This window comes from Apodemus sylvaticus, chromosome 20, assembly GCF_947179515.1.
Source record: "Apodemus sylvaticus chromosome 20, mApoSyl1.1, whole genome shotgun sequence".
Classification (NCBI taxonomy): domain Eukaryota; kingdom Metazoa; phylum Chordata; class Mammalia; order Rodentia; family Muridae; genus Apodemus; species Apodemus sylvaticus.
The window spans coordinates 41230690-41247635 of record NC_067491.1 but is presented as its reverse complement, the minus strand read 5'-3'; the positions used below and the strand labels follow the sequence as shown (position 1 = coordinate 41247635).

Sequence of the window (16946 nt, the reverse complement as noted above, 5' to 3'; positions counted from 1 at the left end):
AAAATTTCACAGAGGAAACAGCTTTATGTTGCAAATATTTTGAGTCATGAAAGAAATATGTATAAAACAGAGCATGACGGGCAGGCTCAGTGTCCTTAATTATGATTCCAACAATGCAGTTTCCATGAACTAATAAGAGCTTGTAAATAGAAGACTAGACTGAAGACTAGGAACTCTTCCAGATCAAGCTTTGTATTTCAGAACTTGAACATATCAAGTTTTATGCTCAGAAAGCATAAGACTGATATCAATATAAACAGATTTCTGTGAAATTGCTATGGTTGAATCAAAATACACTAAAAATATTAAAAATGACTAAGTTTTCCTGTGTTAAAAATTAAGAGAACTCTTAGCAAAATTTCCCTAAAAAAAAAAAAATCAAATTTGGGGGGAAATGGAGTTGGCAAACAATAATTTAAGAAAGTAAAACCGTGTTACTCAGAAATACATACGTCATTACAGTGCTGAGAACCTTCCCTTTCTCTTGGGATTTAGCTATTTCCATGTCTGACTGAAGGGACTGTTCCTCACAGGCTGGCACTGCTAAGCATCAGAAAAAGGCAGAGTCACTAACAGTGTAAAGTCTAGTCATACAAAGTAGAAGATTTTCCTCAGGATAAGAAATAGTTACTAAAACAACAACAAATCTTGAAGTAGTAAGCTTCCTTACTAAAAGCAGTAAGTTATAGGAAGTCATATACTTTCCTCCTGAAAAAGCAGCATAAATTGGGTTTTGTTTCTTACATTCCTCACAAAGTAATGCTTATAAACTCTGTGTATGCATGGTAGCAACAGGTTTCAGAAGGAGAATATTTCTGAAACTATCATTAAAAACACAGTTCCAGCACAAAGCAGACAGACTGGTCTCTGGCAGCATCTCGAGACATATTCACAACGAAATACAAAGGTACAAGGATACTTTCCAAGAGAGCTGACGTGTTTCCTGAGTCTTAGTAAGACAGGCCAGGCTAGAAGACAGCCCAGGACCTACTTACAGCAGAGGCACAGTTGTCTCCATGTAAACTGGTGTAAACTAGTTTCTGCAGGGCTGGGGCTGGGGCCTTTGCTGTAGCGACAGCACTTGGACATCTTCGGCCTTCCTAAGAGGGCACACGATTTTCCTTTTAAACTTCGTACGGCATCATGAGAGGGGCACATACGAACAAGGAAACGCACGAGATATGCTGCAGCCAAAGCACCTTCAGACTACCTCTAAGTTCCAAACCCCAGTACACATCAGGTGTAGTAATTTAATACTTTTATTTAGAACCTGTATCTTTGTTTTAAGAGTGGTATAAACAAAATAAAGTACGAACATTGTATTAACATGACCGCTGCAGTTACACACTGCACGGACACAGTAGAAAGGGCTCATTCTAAATGTTTATGCTCCGCAAGACAATTACCCTAGTTACCTCATGGCAGCACAGTTTTGGCAAAAAATGATAAACGCATTTTTTTTTTTATTAAAAGTACTTAAAGATTTGCCAAGATTATCAGTTTTGCCACAAACAAAACAGCAGTTTATTTAAAAAAAAAATTCGCCCTTACCTTTCTCTCCTATGCCTAAAGGATCTGCCTATACAGGTATCTACTAATGTCAGGTCAGGTATTCAAATCCTTATTTACCCTGTAAATTCGCGCCGGAGCCTTCTAGAGAGTAAACACACACTCGTTTCCCTTTGCAGTCTTGCAGCTAGAACACTTTTGTAAAAGGAACACTCAAGGACATCGCTTCATCTTGGCTTTTATTTTTCCTCCATCTCATTTTCACTTCCTTCCCCTAGCTGTTCTTCTTCCTCATCGCCAAAAGTCTGTTCCTGCATGGTGGTGAAGGACAGAGACCTGGCGGCCACTTCTGCAGCCAGGCCAGCAGAGAAGGTGAATTCTGGTGACAGTTGGAGTCGAGCCAGCCTCTGCTTAATGGAGAGCTGCAGTGAGTCCCCGGGAGCTGGAGGGGTGGTGGCCCCCGCCGCAGCAGCTGGAGGAGACCTAGCCTCCCTCTCTCGCTGGTAGCACGCAGTTTCCTCTGCTCCTCGGAGGAGGAGGCCTTCGTCTGCAGAGGTGTCTGTGCTTTGCCCCTCTGGAGGGCCATCACACACATACTCAGTCCTACTGTCTTCCTGGTTGCTGGCACAGGGCTTACTAGTCTCTTCAGTAGCATTACTATTGACTTTTTCTGTATCGGAATTCATGCGTGTTTCTGAATTACTTACAGATTCCACTGGGTCTACAGGAGACAAGGATTTCAACACAGCTTCAAAGAACAAAAAGAGGAAAAGAAAAGAAAAAAGGAAAAAAAATAACTAAGGGCCCAACAACTTTTAAATTCCCACTTGCTTTTTTTTTTTTTTTTAAAGGAACAACAAATAAATAAAAACACAATAGAACTTTCTAGTAAAATAAATATAACTTTATAAATATGGGGAGTTTTATGAGACAAAAATACCTAAAGAAATGAAATGAGACTTGGATTTGCTGAAGAGTCTGCAGTTCAAAGGCAGTGCTTCTCAAAGCACAGTCCCTGGATCAGCAGGCCCAGTTCTCCTCTAGGAAGCTGCTGGCAACAGATCCTAGAGTCTGATCATAGAGGGAACGGACACTGGGCTGGAGGCGGCCATGTTTCCAAGCCATCCCATGCCACTTGATTCTGCTCACTAAAGCTTGTGCCTAATGTGTCCCAGATAACGGCAGCTTCACCAAATATATATTTACAAGAAACACATGTAAATAAATATATACAAAATGTAACATACAATTTGACTTACTTGCCAATCACCTAACAGAACCTGAATGGAAGTAATGCATGTCTACGTTTCCTAGTAGTACACAGAACACAAATGAAATAAAATCTGCATTCAAGACCAAATACCAAACAAAGTATAACACATAAATATAATATAGAGCCATACAGTAGAAGTTGTCCTTGCCAGAAAAGTGAGGTTTAGCTAGCTCCTCTTGGAGTTAGTAGGCAGTGGGCTGCTTGCTAGGTAGTCTCTCTCCCAGCATGAGGGGTTAGTACAACAACATTACGAAGCATGGCGGAAGGGGAAAAAGTGCGTCTTGAAGGTCTGGCGTATACTTAAAAAGCATTTTTGTAAAAAACGCGTCCGTTCCCAAGACACACGCCTATGCTGCGGTAACTGCACTAGGGAAGCGGCGACAACAGAACACGGCCACAGCAGGTCCAGCGGAGGCCGTCCCTCTCTAATTCCACTCGGACTTTACCCCTGTAGGCAGAGATGAAAACAACTCTGGAAGACGTACTGACATTTGTCACAGGAAAGCATTTTTCTGGCATCAGCAGATCTTTTACTTATTTTCACAAACTATACAGCAATACTGCCTTTTTAGATGCAAGTGGCGTCTAAGGCGTGGTCCTGAAAGGGAGACACAGTTTCTTTCATTTGCCCATAAGTCTGCTAGGTCTTAAGGGTACCATGCTACAGGGGTTCTAGATCACGGCTAACTGAATTAGGGAGTGAGGCAGCCACTGACAGCAGGGTAGGAACAGAAATCTCGAGGGAAACAGAATTGTTTTGTCTGTTGAGCCATGTGTTACAGTTAGTAGCCTCAGGTATCTAACAGGGACTTGATAACTACTTGTTGAGTTACAATCTGCTGAATGAATGCACTGGAAAATAGAAACTAGGAAAAAAAGACAGAAATTTAGAGACAAACAATAAAACAAAAAAAAACTGAGCACAGAAACTATTATGTCTAAAAAAAAAGTTATCTTCATGTTATCTCTTAACTCATGAACAAGCTGACTACAGAACTCTACGGCTGCTTCTGGAAAGTTCCCCATTGCTCTGCTCTGCTGCTCAAGCATCCCCTTACATCCCAGCTACCTGTCTGTCTGCAGGAGAGGTGAGGCAGCCGAGGGTCCACCGAGGAAACACTGGGAGAGAGGACAAGTTCCAGGTCAGAGACCAGGATACATCCACTCATGACTCTATACAGCAAGTTTGTGGGACTTGTCCAGTTAGATAAAGGTAAACTGAGAAAGAGATCTTTATCAGAAATATTGGGAAGTATGAGTGGACAGGATGGATTCTTATGCTGGCGGGGCTAATATGAAAAGCAAGATGGAACCACTGCAGTTTTAAGTCAGAAGGCCATCACCAGCGAGCTGTTTGAGTTTGCACAAAAGCTGGACTAGGTTCCAAGGTAGCTCAGCGGGGAAGAAGGCGCTGGAACGGAGCGGGCTAAGGGCTGCCTAGTGGGCAAGCGTGACCTAGGGGGATCTGGGCGCTAAAGGAGCAGAGAGAAACTGCAAAGAAGGATGAAAGCGACAGACAGCAGGCTGGAGAGGAAGGTGTGAGCTCCCGAGAGCAGACGGCCGCCCAAGGAGCTTTTCAGACCAGGCGATCTGATCTACATGCTTTTACTGAGAAGGGGAAAGGCACTGCCCATCCAAGGCTCCGTGAGGACACTCTAAAATGGAGTGGAAAGCCCAGTTTACCTTACAAGTCCACAGCAATTAATTCAACTGAGAAAGAACTAAGTTGACACTGCTAACTATCAAGGTTCTGTCTCTTCATAGCGTCTCTTGCCTCCCATGAAGTGTGATTGAAGCAAACAGCGAGAGTGACATGAAGACGTGTAAGGCCAGCCGTAGCATCCAAACCTGACTATGGAGTCGGAGCACACAGCCACACCTCCTCTGCTTCCATGGATCTGAGTAAGTGGCCGAGTGGCCTAGCTCTTTATCCATTTTTCATCATTACAGAAATTAATGGTGAGTTTTACTGAAGTACTTGGACAGAGAACAGAGCTTAGCATCTCAAGTTTATACTTTTCTTCTTTCTGCCCCCTCACCCCCTGAAAGGCTCTTGTTTTGTAGCTAGGTAACACAAACACACTGTGTAGCTCCAGCTGGCCTCAAACTCATCATCTTCCTTGTCTCAACTGCCTCGCTGGGACTACAGCGCCACCACGGCCAGCTTGATGTATCCAATTTAATGTCCACTCTGAAAGAAATCTACCCAACAATAACTGGTGGAAAAGCTTGACTCCGTAGTCCTAGTGTGATTACATTGCATTTTTTTATTGATCAAACTTAATTTGCTTCTGTATGAAAGTACTATACTGACTGGAGGATCTACAGTTCTACAGTTTAAATAACATTCATGGTTCAAAACGAAAAGACTCCTGTCCCTGAAAGGACCCGCGCTCTGAGGTCGGAGCTTACCGTGGTCACTGAACAGCAGCTGCTTCCATTTTTGCCTTTCTGCCTCTGACGCTTTAAACCCCAGCACGGATTTCAGCTCCTGCAGGACCCTCCTGGACTCTTCCTGCTCGCGCTTCTGTCTCTCTCTGTCTTCCTGAGACAAGTGATACACATCGTCCTTTCGGAACTCACTTTCTATGTCTATGTCATCCACATAAGCTTCTAATTCCTAAAAATGGTCCAAAGACAGAGAACTTGAGGCCGACAGGGCTCTGAGCAGCACTCACCGCTCGCAGCTATGCGCCCTGGAGAACCTTCTCATCTGACCGCTGGGGAGGAAGGAAGGAAGGCGGCGACAACGGTGTCTGCTGACAAATTAAGATCTTCAAACGGTACATACTACAAAGAGTTCTAGACGAGAAAGCTTAACACTATCTATGGCTATCTATTTTCTGAGTTGATGAATCAAATTCAAGGCACTAAGAGCAGATATTTTGACATAAATTTATATTACATTGTAATACATCTTAACCTCATTAGAAGCAGAAATTCAGCAATTTATCTGATGTTACCCATGTCACCTGAAATAAAAGTAGGCAAACTGCATATGGACAGCTTGTTCAGGGGAGACCAGCGCCTTTCCTCCTCACCTGCTCCTCAGGGATGGGGTCTCTGTCCTCAATGTGTAGAGTCGGCCGCAACAAGGGCGCCGCGGTGCAGTGTGGGTTCTCACACGCTACTCCAGGCTTGCCTTCAGAAAGACAGTGGCGGAAGGGCAGAGTGAGGACGAGAAACAGGCCATCAGAAACATCTAGTGACATCTCATCTAGTGACATGCCGTCCTTAGTGCTACTTGTTAGTTCCACAGTCCGACTTCCTTTCCCCCTGGTTTTCTTGTTTTGAGACAGGGTCTTTCTAGGAGTCCAGGTTGGCTTTAAACTAATCATTTCCCTACCTCAGGCTCATCAGTGTTAGATTTTTGATGTGTATTGCCTTATCTGGCCCCCAAATTGTTCCGGCTAAACCTTTTATTTACAAAAATGAAAGACACCAAAAGGGAACAGTGTATGTGTGTGTGTGAGTATATATAATTTACCACGTGGCTTTAAGTTAACTTCGTGCAGAACATGACCACAGCCATCTGTCACATGGTAGATGACAAATATTCCACTCTCATAAAATATTTTGTTCATAGTGTTGGGAGGGTTTTAAAACAGAATTATTATTCTTTCTCCTTAAAAACAATCAGAACAGAACAGGTGGTACTACACACTTTTAATCTCATCACTTGGGAGGCAGGGGCAGGTACATCTGTGAGTTTGAGGCCAGCCTACCAGATCACACACTTGACAAAGTTCCATTGGACTCCCAGTAGGACAGTTTGTTGTATTAGTACTGATACAACATAGAAAAGCCTTTGAATAAAAAAAAAAAAAAAAAAAAAAAAAACCAAAACTGCTCAACAAAATCATCAACAACAGAAACTCCAAACTAAAGTACTACTTGTTACGTCTGAAGCACTGGGGATGGAACCCTGGCCCTTGGGCAAGCCTAGCACGTGGGGGACAACTGATGGACACCTCAGCCCCTGATGGCAGTTCATCAGTACTGCTAAATAGAAGAGAGGGCTGGAGAGATGGCTCAGGACTCACTTGACTGCTCTTCCAGGGGATCTGAGTTCAATTCTCAGCAACAACATGGTGGCTCACAGCTATCTGACACACACACACAAAAGTATAAGAAGGAATCACAAACTTACTATAAACACTTTTGAAATGTAGGTAGCCTTTATGGCATAGAAATTCAGAAACCACGCAAGGAAAACTATGTTTTTGTTTGTTTTTTTTGCCAGACAGAGTGTACTAAATTAACACATCCCACAAAATATTTAAAACATTGACACTTATTTTATGAACATGTGCATGAGTTCTCCAGGATACTGAGAACCTGCACAGTGACCATGGGCTGGGCTCGGTGCATGAGGCTCACCAACACAGCCCTGCTCTTTTGGGGCTTTCAAACTTTTAAGCAGATGAATTCCTTAATTTTTCATAAAATAAATATTAAAATAAAGCTTTAAAAATAATAACCAACTGAACTGTCAATGAGAGGAGGTAAATTCGAGTTCCAATGGGGACTTTTACCTGGCACGAGGCCTACTGCACAAATTACCCCGGCACTGGGGTGAAGCAGACAAGGGACGGCAAGGTGCTGGGAGGGCTTAGAGACTCTCGATGTGCATGGGCTGTGTGGTCACATGGAGCAGGAAAGAAAGGCCTCTCAGAGGATGAGCCTACAGCTGCCCACAGTGGCAAGGGATTGGTGCTAAACAGAGCGGGAAGGTTTGAATGTGGAAATGGGGAAGGCTAATAAATCACATGGTGTTGAAACTCTATTAGCATTATTGATACGACACAGCGTTTAACACACACAGACATGTACAGAAATGGATCTGAATATGTGCACAGCTACACACTATAGATGGCCGCTCCACTGCACACTGCGATGCAGAAGCAATTACACGCCGGGGCTATGAGCACCCAGAGCACCCAGAGCTTGGTTTCTAATCACCCCAGCTCCACTGAAAAGACAGGGTCTCCAGGGTCAGCACTGGTACCAGTAGGAAGCAAGGAAAATAAGGAAGTGTTTAAAATGATGCTGAACATGAAGAGGTCACAATGAAATGAATTCATTTTTATGCTAACTAAAAATATTAACAAAGAGAAAAATAATGACTTTCATATGTAGTCAAATATAATTACAATAACAAATTGCAATTCACTGTACGATTTGTATCCATAAAGTTTTACTGATATAAATAAGTGGACAAATGGATTGTTTACTTTAGACTAAAATGCCAAATAATAAGTGTAAAAAAATAAAATGGAATTAGGAAATTACCAATTGGCAATTTAAAAAAAATATTTAGGGATAATGGAATTTTATGTCTGCCACTTACTCTTAAATAGAATAATACTATCATTAAAAACATATATAACTACACATACACAAATTCAAGCAAAACTCAAAACAGGTGAAAATAATTTAAGCTAATTTATTCATTCTAAAAACCTCACCTTTTGGTACCCGATTCTATGGGGTTAGACAAGCACATAGTCACAAACTACAAACAGCCTGACTATCAAACAGTTCCATCTCCCCAATATTAACCTAGGCTGCCTGTGTTGTGGCTGTTCTATTTCTTTTGAAGGGGGTGGGGCAGCATCTTGCTAAGTAGTCCAAGCTGGCCTTGAACCTGCAGTCATCCTGCCTCAGGCTCCTCAGGGCTGGGGTCAGAGGCATGCACCACGATGTCTGGATAGCCTGCTGCTTTATAAGTCACTCAGCCATTTCCAGTTTCTCCAGAGCACTGTGTTAAGAACAGTGTCAACACCAGGTGTGTGGGCACATGTCTGCAATCCCTACCCTAGAAGTTTGAAGCTAACCTGGACTACAAAATGAGGTCAAAGCTTTGTAGAATGTTTTCAAACATTTAAAGTTTTATAGCCAGAGGCAACTGTGTACAAACACTAACAATAGGATAGCATTACTGACTGCCGGCTTGATGATGTGAAGGCAATTTTCTCATGGTAGCTGACTGGGGAATATTCTGCTACCTCAGAGCATGCTCAGGAAGCACTGAATGGCATGTACTGTGTTTTAGGGTACAGCCTTTATATGGTTTAGCACATATTCTACCACTGAACAAGCCAGTCCTGCAATTTTTAGCACCCAAAGCACTTTTGAATGTTTCTTCTTGAACTTAGAAGTTCTAGACCTCAGGGTAAAATTTTGAAGTATTTACAGATATTAAAATTCCTTAAGAGATTTATCCTTTGAAAAACACATCTACTAGACACATCTGTGAGAAAAGGAAGCATAGTCATTATCATGGCAATATTTTCTCTGAAAAAAGTTAATATTTTTTTACCGTTTAGCATTTATTCATTGAAGACACTGAAACAAACTATTAAAATGCTCGCTATAAATAAAACAGTATTATGGTGATATGAATTAATTATTGTTGACAACAATACAAATTCAATGTACAAGTCTAATTAACCCTGTAATAAAGACTCATGGGAAAAGCAAGGTATTGGCTTGTAGCACAACTGAAAAAATTAACATACTAAACAGTCCACATAAAATTAGTGGTGTAAAAAAAAAACTAAGAGTGAAATCTGAGTTTTAAAAAGGCAGGTTAGGGGAGAAATTTCAACATTGCATTGTAGCCTGTGACACAAAATGATCTGATCTAAGACGATTAGACTGCGATGCTTATGATGAATTCAGAGCCATTAACTATGTCATTTCTATATTATGCCTTCATTACAGAAGTAGGTACTATACCTTAGAAGGAAATCTCAGACCTCGCTCATAGCCATCACCTTTTGGACTGTGAGGGACTGAGATGTATTCCAATGAGCTCTACTGGCTCTTGACTATCCAACTTGTTTGTTTGTTTTGTTGTTCTTTGTTTTGTTTTGAGGCAAAGTTTTGTTGGGTAGCCCCAGGCTGTCTTCCACAATGCAATCATCCTGTCTCAGCCTTCCAAGTACTATAATTACAGGCATGAACTACCACATACAGCTAAATCTGTTCTCTTTGGTGTTTGATTTTTGTTGTTTTTTTTTGTTGTTGTTGTTTGCGACAAGGTCTCTCTATAGTTTTGGCTGTCCTAGAGCTTACCACATAGACTGGTCTAGCCTCGAACTCACAGCAAACCTCTTGCTTCTGCTCCCTAGAGCTGAGTTTAAAGTTGAGCAACGACGCACCTGACTTAAACCAGTTCTTTTATTACTCAACCAGTAAGAGTTTCTAGAAGTTCTGACAGTAGAAAATACTACCAATATTTCTCCCTTCATTCCAGTTTTCATAAAAGGAGATGGAACACACATTCAAATCATTATGTGTTTTATGTTAGAGTCAAAACTTGGAGTTGAGTATCAATTGGTACAGACATCCACCTCTTCTTTTTATTAAACTAAGAACTTTTACAAACCCAGTTTCATCTGTTTGGAGGCAGTCACAAACAGAGGACTCCCTGCAGGATGGAGTGAGCGTAATTGACAAGCATACACGGAAAATAATCCACAGGTACCTTTTTTATCTGTATTCCTCCGGAGCAGTTTATCCACTTGAGAAATGGCTTCCTCCCAGCAACTGTTGCTGGCCTGAACGTGTGGCTCAATCAGTTTTAATTTCTGCTCTAGGATTGGATAAGCCTCAGAGAGCAGCTCTTGTGTTTCTTTAGTACAAACAAGCTTTTCAAGTTCATCTTCAAGAATTATTACTCTGCAAAGCAGAAAACGAGAAATAGATTAACAGATAAAATGAAAATTTTATCATTTAAGAGGAGTATTTAAGAAATTAAGCCTATAAAATTAAGATGGTTCTGGAGACAAATAGTGGTAATAGTTGTTCAACAGCATGTGTGCACTGTACACTTAAAAATGATCAAGTAAGGCTGGAGATATAGATCAGTGATTGAGTACTTGGTTAAGCAATCTAAGACACCTCGAAACAAATGAAAATTTATAAGGAATATTATGTAATGTGTTTGGCAAGTATTTCTTCATACATAGTAGACAGTTTCTTTTCTTTTCTCTCTTTCTCTCTTTCCTCTCTTCCTTCCTTCCTTCCTTCCTTCCTTCCTTCCTTCCTTCCTTCCTTCCTTCCTTCCTTCCTTCCTTCCTTTTCCCCTTTGTTTTTTGAGATAAGAGTTTCTTCATTTACACCCGGCTATCCTTGAACTCACTCCACAGGCCAGGCTGGCCTCAAATTCAGAGATCACCTGTTTCTACCTCCCAAGTGTGGGATTAAAGGCATGTGCCAATGCCACTCGGCTACTAGACAACTCCTGATCTAAAGGAATAAATTAAGCCGTCTCCTACTTTTAAAAAATTTACAACCAGGAAAATGGTGTGTGTGTGTGTGTATAGTTACAATTATATATTTAAAATATATTATATATAGCATACTATATATAATTTCAATATTATACAAAATATATAACATTTCAATATCATAAAAACACTTTACGTTTTCCCATGCACAGTCCGCAGAGAAGCACTGAGAATGAGACTAGCAAATGGAACAATCAGTGGGCAGAAGCAAAAATCAAAAGCTTTCAAAATATGGAGCAGAACAAACTTTTAAGTGATGCTTTTAACAGCATTAAGAACTACAATAGGGAGTGGGTAGAGTCCTACAACCCAGACCTCAGAGGCCTGGGCAACAGGAGCGTGAGTTCGAAGACAACTCAGGCTACAAAGCAAGCTCCTGTCTCAAACCAACCAACCAACCAACCAACCAACCAACCAGCCAGCCAGCCAGCTCACTAACAGCCAACCGTTCACCCACTCACACAGGAGAGAAGGTGTTCTACAGTGGGAGAGAAACGAATACACTGTACCCAATGTACTTGCTAATTAAAATACTAAAGTGACAGCGCCCTAGGGAGAATGTCCTGATCTGAAGCAGAATCACACACTTCTCATGCACACCCCCTTCCGGCCTTGTTTGTATCAGTGTACCTATGCCCACTCAGTGTAGCATTCTTTCCCCTTAACCCTCCTTCATTCTCTGGTGTTCCCTCATGCCTCCCCTCTTCTGATTCTGTTGCCCCAGATTGTTAGGAGGCTTGGTTTCAACTAATATGATGCTTTCACTAAAACCTCATTTTTTTCTGGATGATTGTTACTCTTGTCAACTTGATCAAACCAGAGTGAATAAGAGACTGTGAGGCCATTTCCAGGGAAGCACTCAATGATGGGGACTCCTTGCTGGTCAGCAGTACACTGCTGCTGCATCTTCCTTGGCATCTGAAGCCAGCGTGTGTGGCCCTGTGACGTGGACTAAGGAGCAGCAGCTCTTTAGCAATAGTTCATACTGCAAGTGTGATACCCAGCCTTGTAGACAGAACAGCTAGGTTTCAGGACACAGACAGTTGCTGTGGGACTACTGCGTAAGCCAATCTACTAAAACTCCTCTCTTTTAAAAAGAAAACCTCTTTGTACATTTATTTATCTTGCATGTATGATAATCTTGCCTGCATGTATGTCTTGTATCCCAGGTGTGTATCTGGTGCCTGTAGAGTCACAGGAGGCTGCTGTGTGTCCTGGAACTGGAGTTATGGAGGAAAATCTCTTATAACTCATATTCATGGAGCTGGAGAGATGGCTCGGTGATCAACGGTGAGTAATCATGCTCTCTTAGAGCACTGGAGCCATTTTGTAACGCCAGCCCTAGAGTATCCAACACCCTCTTCTGGCCTCTGTTAGTACCTTCATATATCTCCGCACACACATGCATAAGTAATAAATCTGAAATATATTATGATATAAATGTGTATAACACACACACACACACACACACGCACACACACATACACATAATATATTCATCGTGTCACCTCTGCTAGAGAACCTTTACACACACACACACACACAAATATATTCATCGTGTCAGCTCTGCTAGAGAACCTTTTCACACACACACACACACACACACACACACACACACACACACACACAGTCATCATGTCAGCTCTGCCAGAGAACCTTTTCTGACACACTCAGATAATCCTGCCTTTGCTCCCCACTCACGTGGAAATGGCCTTATTGTCCATGTTGCTGGCCATGAACTGGGTTAGTGCCCGCCTGCCATCTTAGAACAGTACAGACAGAGCACTGGGTAGCCTCACCTCAGCTTCTTCCCTGTTCCCATTCCAACCTTTCACAAGTCTCAGATCGACCTCTCCAAGGCCTTGAACTGAGGCAAAACTTATCTTTTCTTTTCTTTTTTTTTTGTTTTTTCGAGACAGGGTTTCTCTGTGTAGCCCTGGCTGTCCTGGAACTCACTCTATAGACCAGGCTGGCTTCAAACACAGAAATCCACCTGCCTCTGCCTCCCAAGTGCTGGGATTACAGGCATGCGCCACCATGCCCAGCTAAACTTATCTTTTCAAATGTGTTTGTGAGCGTCCATTTCTGTCTTTACATCTTATCTTCCTTCATCCCAGCACAGTCGGCCTTATGAGATTATTGGGAAGCCCAGGCCTTTTGGTCCACTTCATCTGACATCTGATATATGCACTTCTCCCTTCACTTCCTGACTGATATTCTGGGTCATGTAAGTTTATCACCTGCAATCTTATAAGTTAAGTACAGCCCAATGACCTCCGGATTTCCAGCATAAGAACGTATCCACCCATTTGCTCCAGTCCTACTCTATCAATATTTTTGAAATTTATTGAAAAAAATTAAGTGGTTATGACTTTGGTTCAACTCCTTCGCTCCCTCCTGGCCTTCCTCCCTCCTCTTTTTCTTTCTCTCCTTCTCCCCTCTCTCTTTCTTTCTCAGAGTCTTTCTATGTAGTTCTGGCTATCTTGAAACTCTCTGTATACTAGATTGGAACCCACATGCCTCTGCTTCCCAAGTGCTGGCATTAAAAGAATCCCCTACTACACCTGCTTTATTCCATTTTTAAATGTGAAAATTTCCATTTAGAAATAGACGAGAAAAATATTTACAATTGATAAAAGTATACCAAAGCAGAGTATAAGTCATTTGGAAACTATAGCTGAATGTCAGGATAAACAAATATATAATGTGAACACTACCCTTTACTGAGGCCAAAAAGTTTATTCTGTGCTATAGAAATATTTCCAAACATGTTTTGATATATGTAGAAAGTAGCAAGTATTACCCCTTAGCTATATAGAGTGGCATCTCTAATAATGCTATCGAGCACTGACAGGCACTTCCCTCAGACTGTGAGTTCCAGTTCTAACGTCTGATGTTAAGAGGGTTAAAAGATGCTCATTTCTGATAATCTCTTGTGGTGCTTTGAATGTGCTGGGCCCATGGAGTGGCACTATTAGGAGGTGTGGCCTTGTTGGAGGAGGTGTGGCCTTGTTGGAGGAAGTGTGTCACTATGGGCATGGGTTTAGAGACCCTTGCTGTAGCTGCCTGGATGTTAGTCTTCTTCTGTTTGCCTTTGGAACTCTCAGCATCTCCTGCATCAGGCCTGCCTGGACGCTGCCATGCTCCCACCGTGATGCTAGTGGACTGAACCTCTGAACCTGTAAGCCAGCTCCAATTAAATGTTGTCCTTTATAAGGGTTGCCTTGGTCATGGTACCTGTTCACAGCATCTCTCAAAGATAAGGAGCATCTGTTTTCTGCTGAAACCAGAAAAGGAAAAGCTACAAAAGATTCTCTTAAACTACAGTGCTTACAAATCAGTTTCCCTGATAGCTCGTGCCTACAAACCATCCTTCACACACCACTTTGCTTCTTTCTAGGCTGGACACAAGGGACCGCCCTGATGAGTGGAGAAGGACACTGCTCACTGCTGTGATGGTTCCTTACACAGCTTCTCGACTTACTCATTCAGCAGTGCTTTCAGATGGAGCTGTAGGCTACGCACTGCTGTGTGGACATTAGTCAGCTCTCTTGACTTCTGTTGAGTTTTGGAGAGACGCTGGGGGACTGCCTGGTGCTGAGTTTCAAAGTACCGAAAGAACTCATAGCTGCGCTTCAGCTCTTCCAAGCAGGCAGAGTGAGCATGAGGTAGACCTTGAGTCACATCCCGGAGAAGACAATGAGGCAGGAGTGCAGCAGTGAGTAAGGGCCCTGAAGGCGAATTCGCTGTAGAAAGTAACAGGGCCAGGCGTCTGAAGAACTCTGAACTCTGTGCCACCCAGAGCTGGAATAAAACCTAAGACAGTGGTGGGGGAGGTGGAGGGACATGAAGGTAGGTGGGGGAGATGGAAAACATGCTCATCAATAAAAATGTCAATATTCAAAACAAACTATAAACTTACCATCTGACTTTAACTTTTCACATTATCCTAAATAATGACCAAGCTGAACTTGAACTAACTCTAAGATTAGCCAAGGACACTGTACTGAATTATGGAGTCATAACCTGTGAGTCGCTAGGATTCTAGTAACAGAAGCCAACACCTGTATGTAATTTAGCACAGCCCTATCCTAGATAGAAATGACCTAAAAATGGGAGGAGGGCTGGAGAGATGGTTCAACACTCTTATAGAGAACTGGGCTCACTTCCCACCACCCATGTGACAGCTCACAACTGCTTGTAATTCCAGCTCCAGAGGAAACTTATACCTCCGACGTCATGTGGTGTACACAGACACATATAATTTAAAATAATACAATGAAGCCAGGTAAGGTGGCACATGCCTATAACACCAGTACTCAGGAGGCAAAGGCAGGCAGATCTGTTGAGTTAAAGGCCAGCCTGTTCTATACAGTGAGTTTTAGGACAGCCAGGGATATACATAGAGACATCCTGTCTTACAAATTTATTAGAAATGAATTTTTCTTAAAATTTATTTTTAGGCTGATGAGATAGCTCAGCAGGTAAAGCCACTAGCTATGAAGCCTGACTGTTTGCGTTCTATCTCCAATACTCACATGGTGCAAGGAAAGACCCCTCCATAGGAATGCTGGGGTCTGTGTGCACCCGTACATATCCATCAGGAGTGTGAGGCTGAAGCGATGGCTCAGCAGTTACCAGCAGCCGTGCCTCTTGCATAGCACCTGGGCAGGGTTTCATTCCCAGCACCCACATGTAATTCCAACTCAGTATGTAATTACAGCTTACAACCATCTATAACTGCAGTTCCAGGTGGGCCTGGAACAGAAGCACTGCACACATGTGGTGCAAAGACATACAGGCAGGCAAAACATCCACACAGATTTTTTTTTTTTTTAAAAAGGAACTTAGTGTTCAAGCCAATTGTGGTGGTTCACACCTTTAATCCCGGCACACAGGAGGCAGAGGCAGGCAGATCTCTGCAAGTTCTAAGACTAGTTAAGACCTTGAGATCATATCTCAAGGAAAAGAAAAGAAAAAAAAAATAAACAACTACGTTGTTCTAAGAATTAGCATGTCTGGCACGAAAACTGCAAACCTATTTTTTAAATGATTATGTGTGTAAATGTGTATTTATACACAAGAGTGTAACTGGCTAGAGTTCACAGAGGCCGTGGGCTCTCCTGGAGCTGGAGTTACAGGGGATTGTGAGCTGCCTAACATAAGTAACGAGACTGAACTTGGGTCCTCAGGAAGAATGTTATGTGCTCCTAACTACTGACTTATTGCTCCAGTTTCTGTAAATTTATACTTGAGAAATATACAGAAAGCAAGAGAAGTATAACACCAGAAGACTTGGAAGGGGGAATCTCATGGGGCCCCAATCCTAGACAAAGAACCATTTAAGGAATGGTGAGCGAGGTAGCAGTAGTCTGCCCCAAGGATGGGCCCTTAGTTGTTTCTCCAGCACTATGTGGTCAGCTCTGAAGTCATAAACATACAGGTAATACTACATGGAGTGAGCAGCATATATTTATATGTCTGGACATTTACGCACACATGCAAAGTGGACTGAACAGGTTACATTCATATATTTAGGCATTTACACATGCACACACGTGCATGCTAAAATTAACAACTAAAGAAAAGATGCACATTATAATAACAACTAAAGAAAAAGAAGCCACGATTTTGAGATGGAGCTTGGGGTGGTATACAAGGTAGGTGTTGGGAAGGAGGAAAGGAAAGGGAAAAAATGATGTAATTACATTTTAATGTAATTCTAATGTAATTAGATGTAATTTTAATGTAATTTCTGTTTAAAAAACAGAAAACAAAAACTACATCAAGGGCTGGAGAGATGGCTCAGCGGGTAAGAACACTAACTGCTCTTCCGAAGGTCCTGAGTTCAAATCCCAGCAACCACA

The 16946-nt window shown here is 42.2% G+C and overlaps 1 protein-coding gene across 4 annotated transcripts in view; it reads right to left on the bottom strand.

Annotated features, from left to right (window-relative positions):
* Nucleotides 1-381: 381 nt before the first annotated feature.
* Nucleotides 382-16946, bottom strand: part of Vezt (vezatin, adherens junctions transmembrane protein) — a 68937-nt gene continuing 52372 nt past the window's right edge. For 2 of the 4 annotated variants that reach the window (XM_052165428.1, XM_052165429.1), the window contains exons 8-12: nt 14564-14895; nt 10275-10468; nt 5824-5924; nt 5195-5402; nt 384-2257 (exon numbers count right to left, since the gene is read on the bottom strand). In XM_052165428.1, coding sequence (XP_052021388.1) covers nt 1749-2257; nt 5195-5402; nt 5824-5924; nt 10275-10468; nt 14564-14895 — 1344 coding nt within the window. In that variant the 3' untranslated portion in view covers nt 384-1748. Of the gene's footprint in view, nt 2258-5194; nt 5403-5823; nt 5925-10274; nt 10469-14563; nt 14896-16946 lie in introns of all 4 variants that reach the window. The other 2 variants (XM_052165431.1, XM_052165430.1) reach the window with 2 other exon arrangements.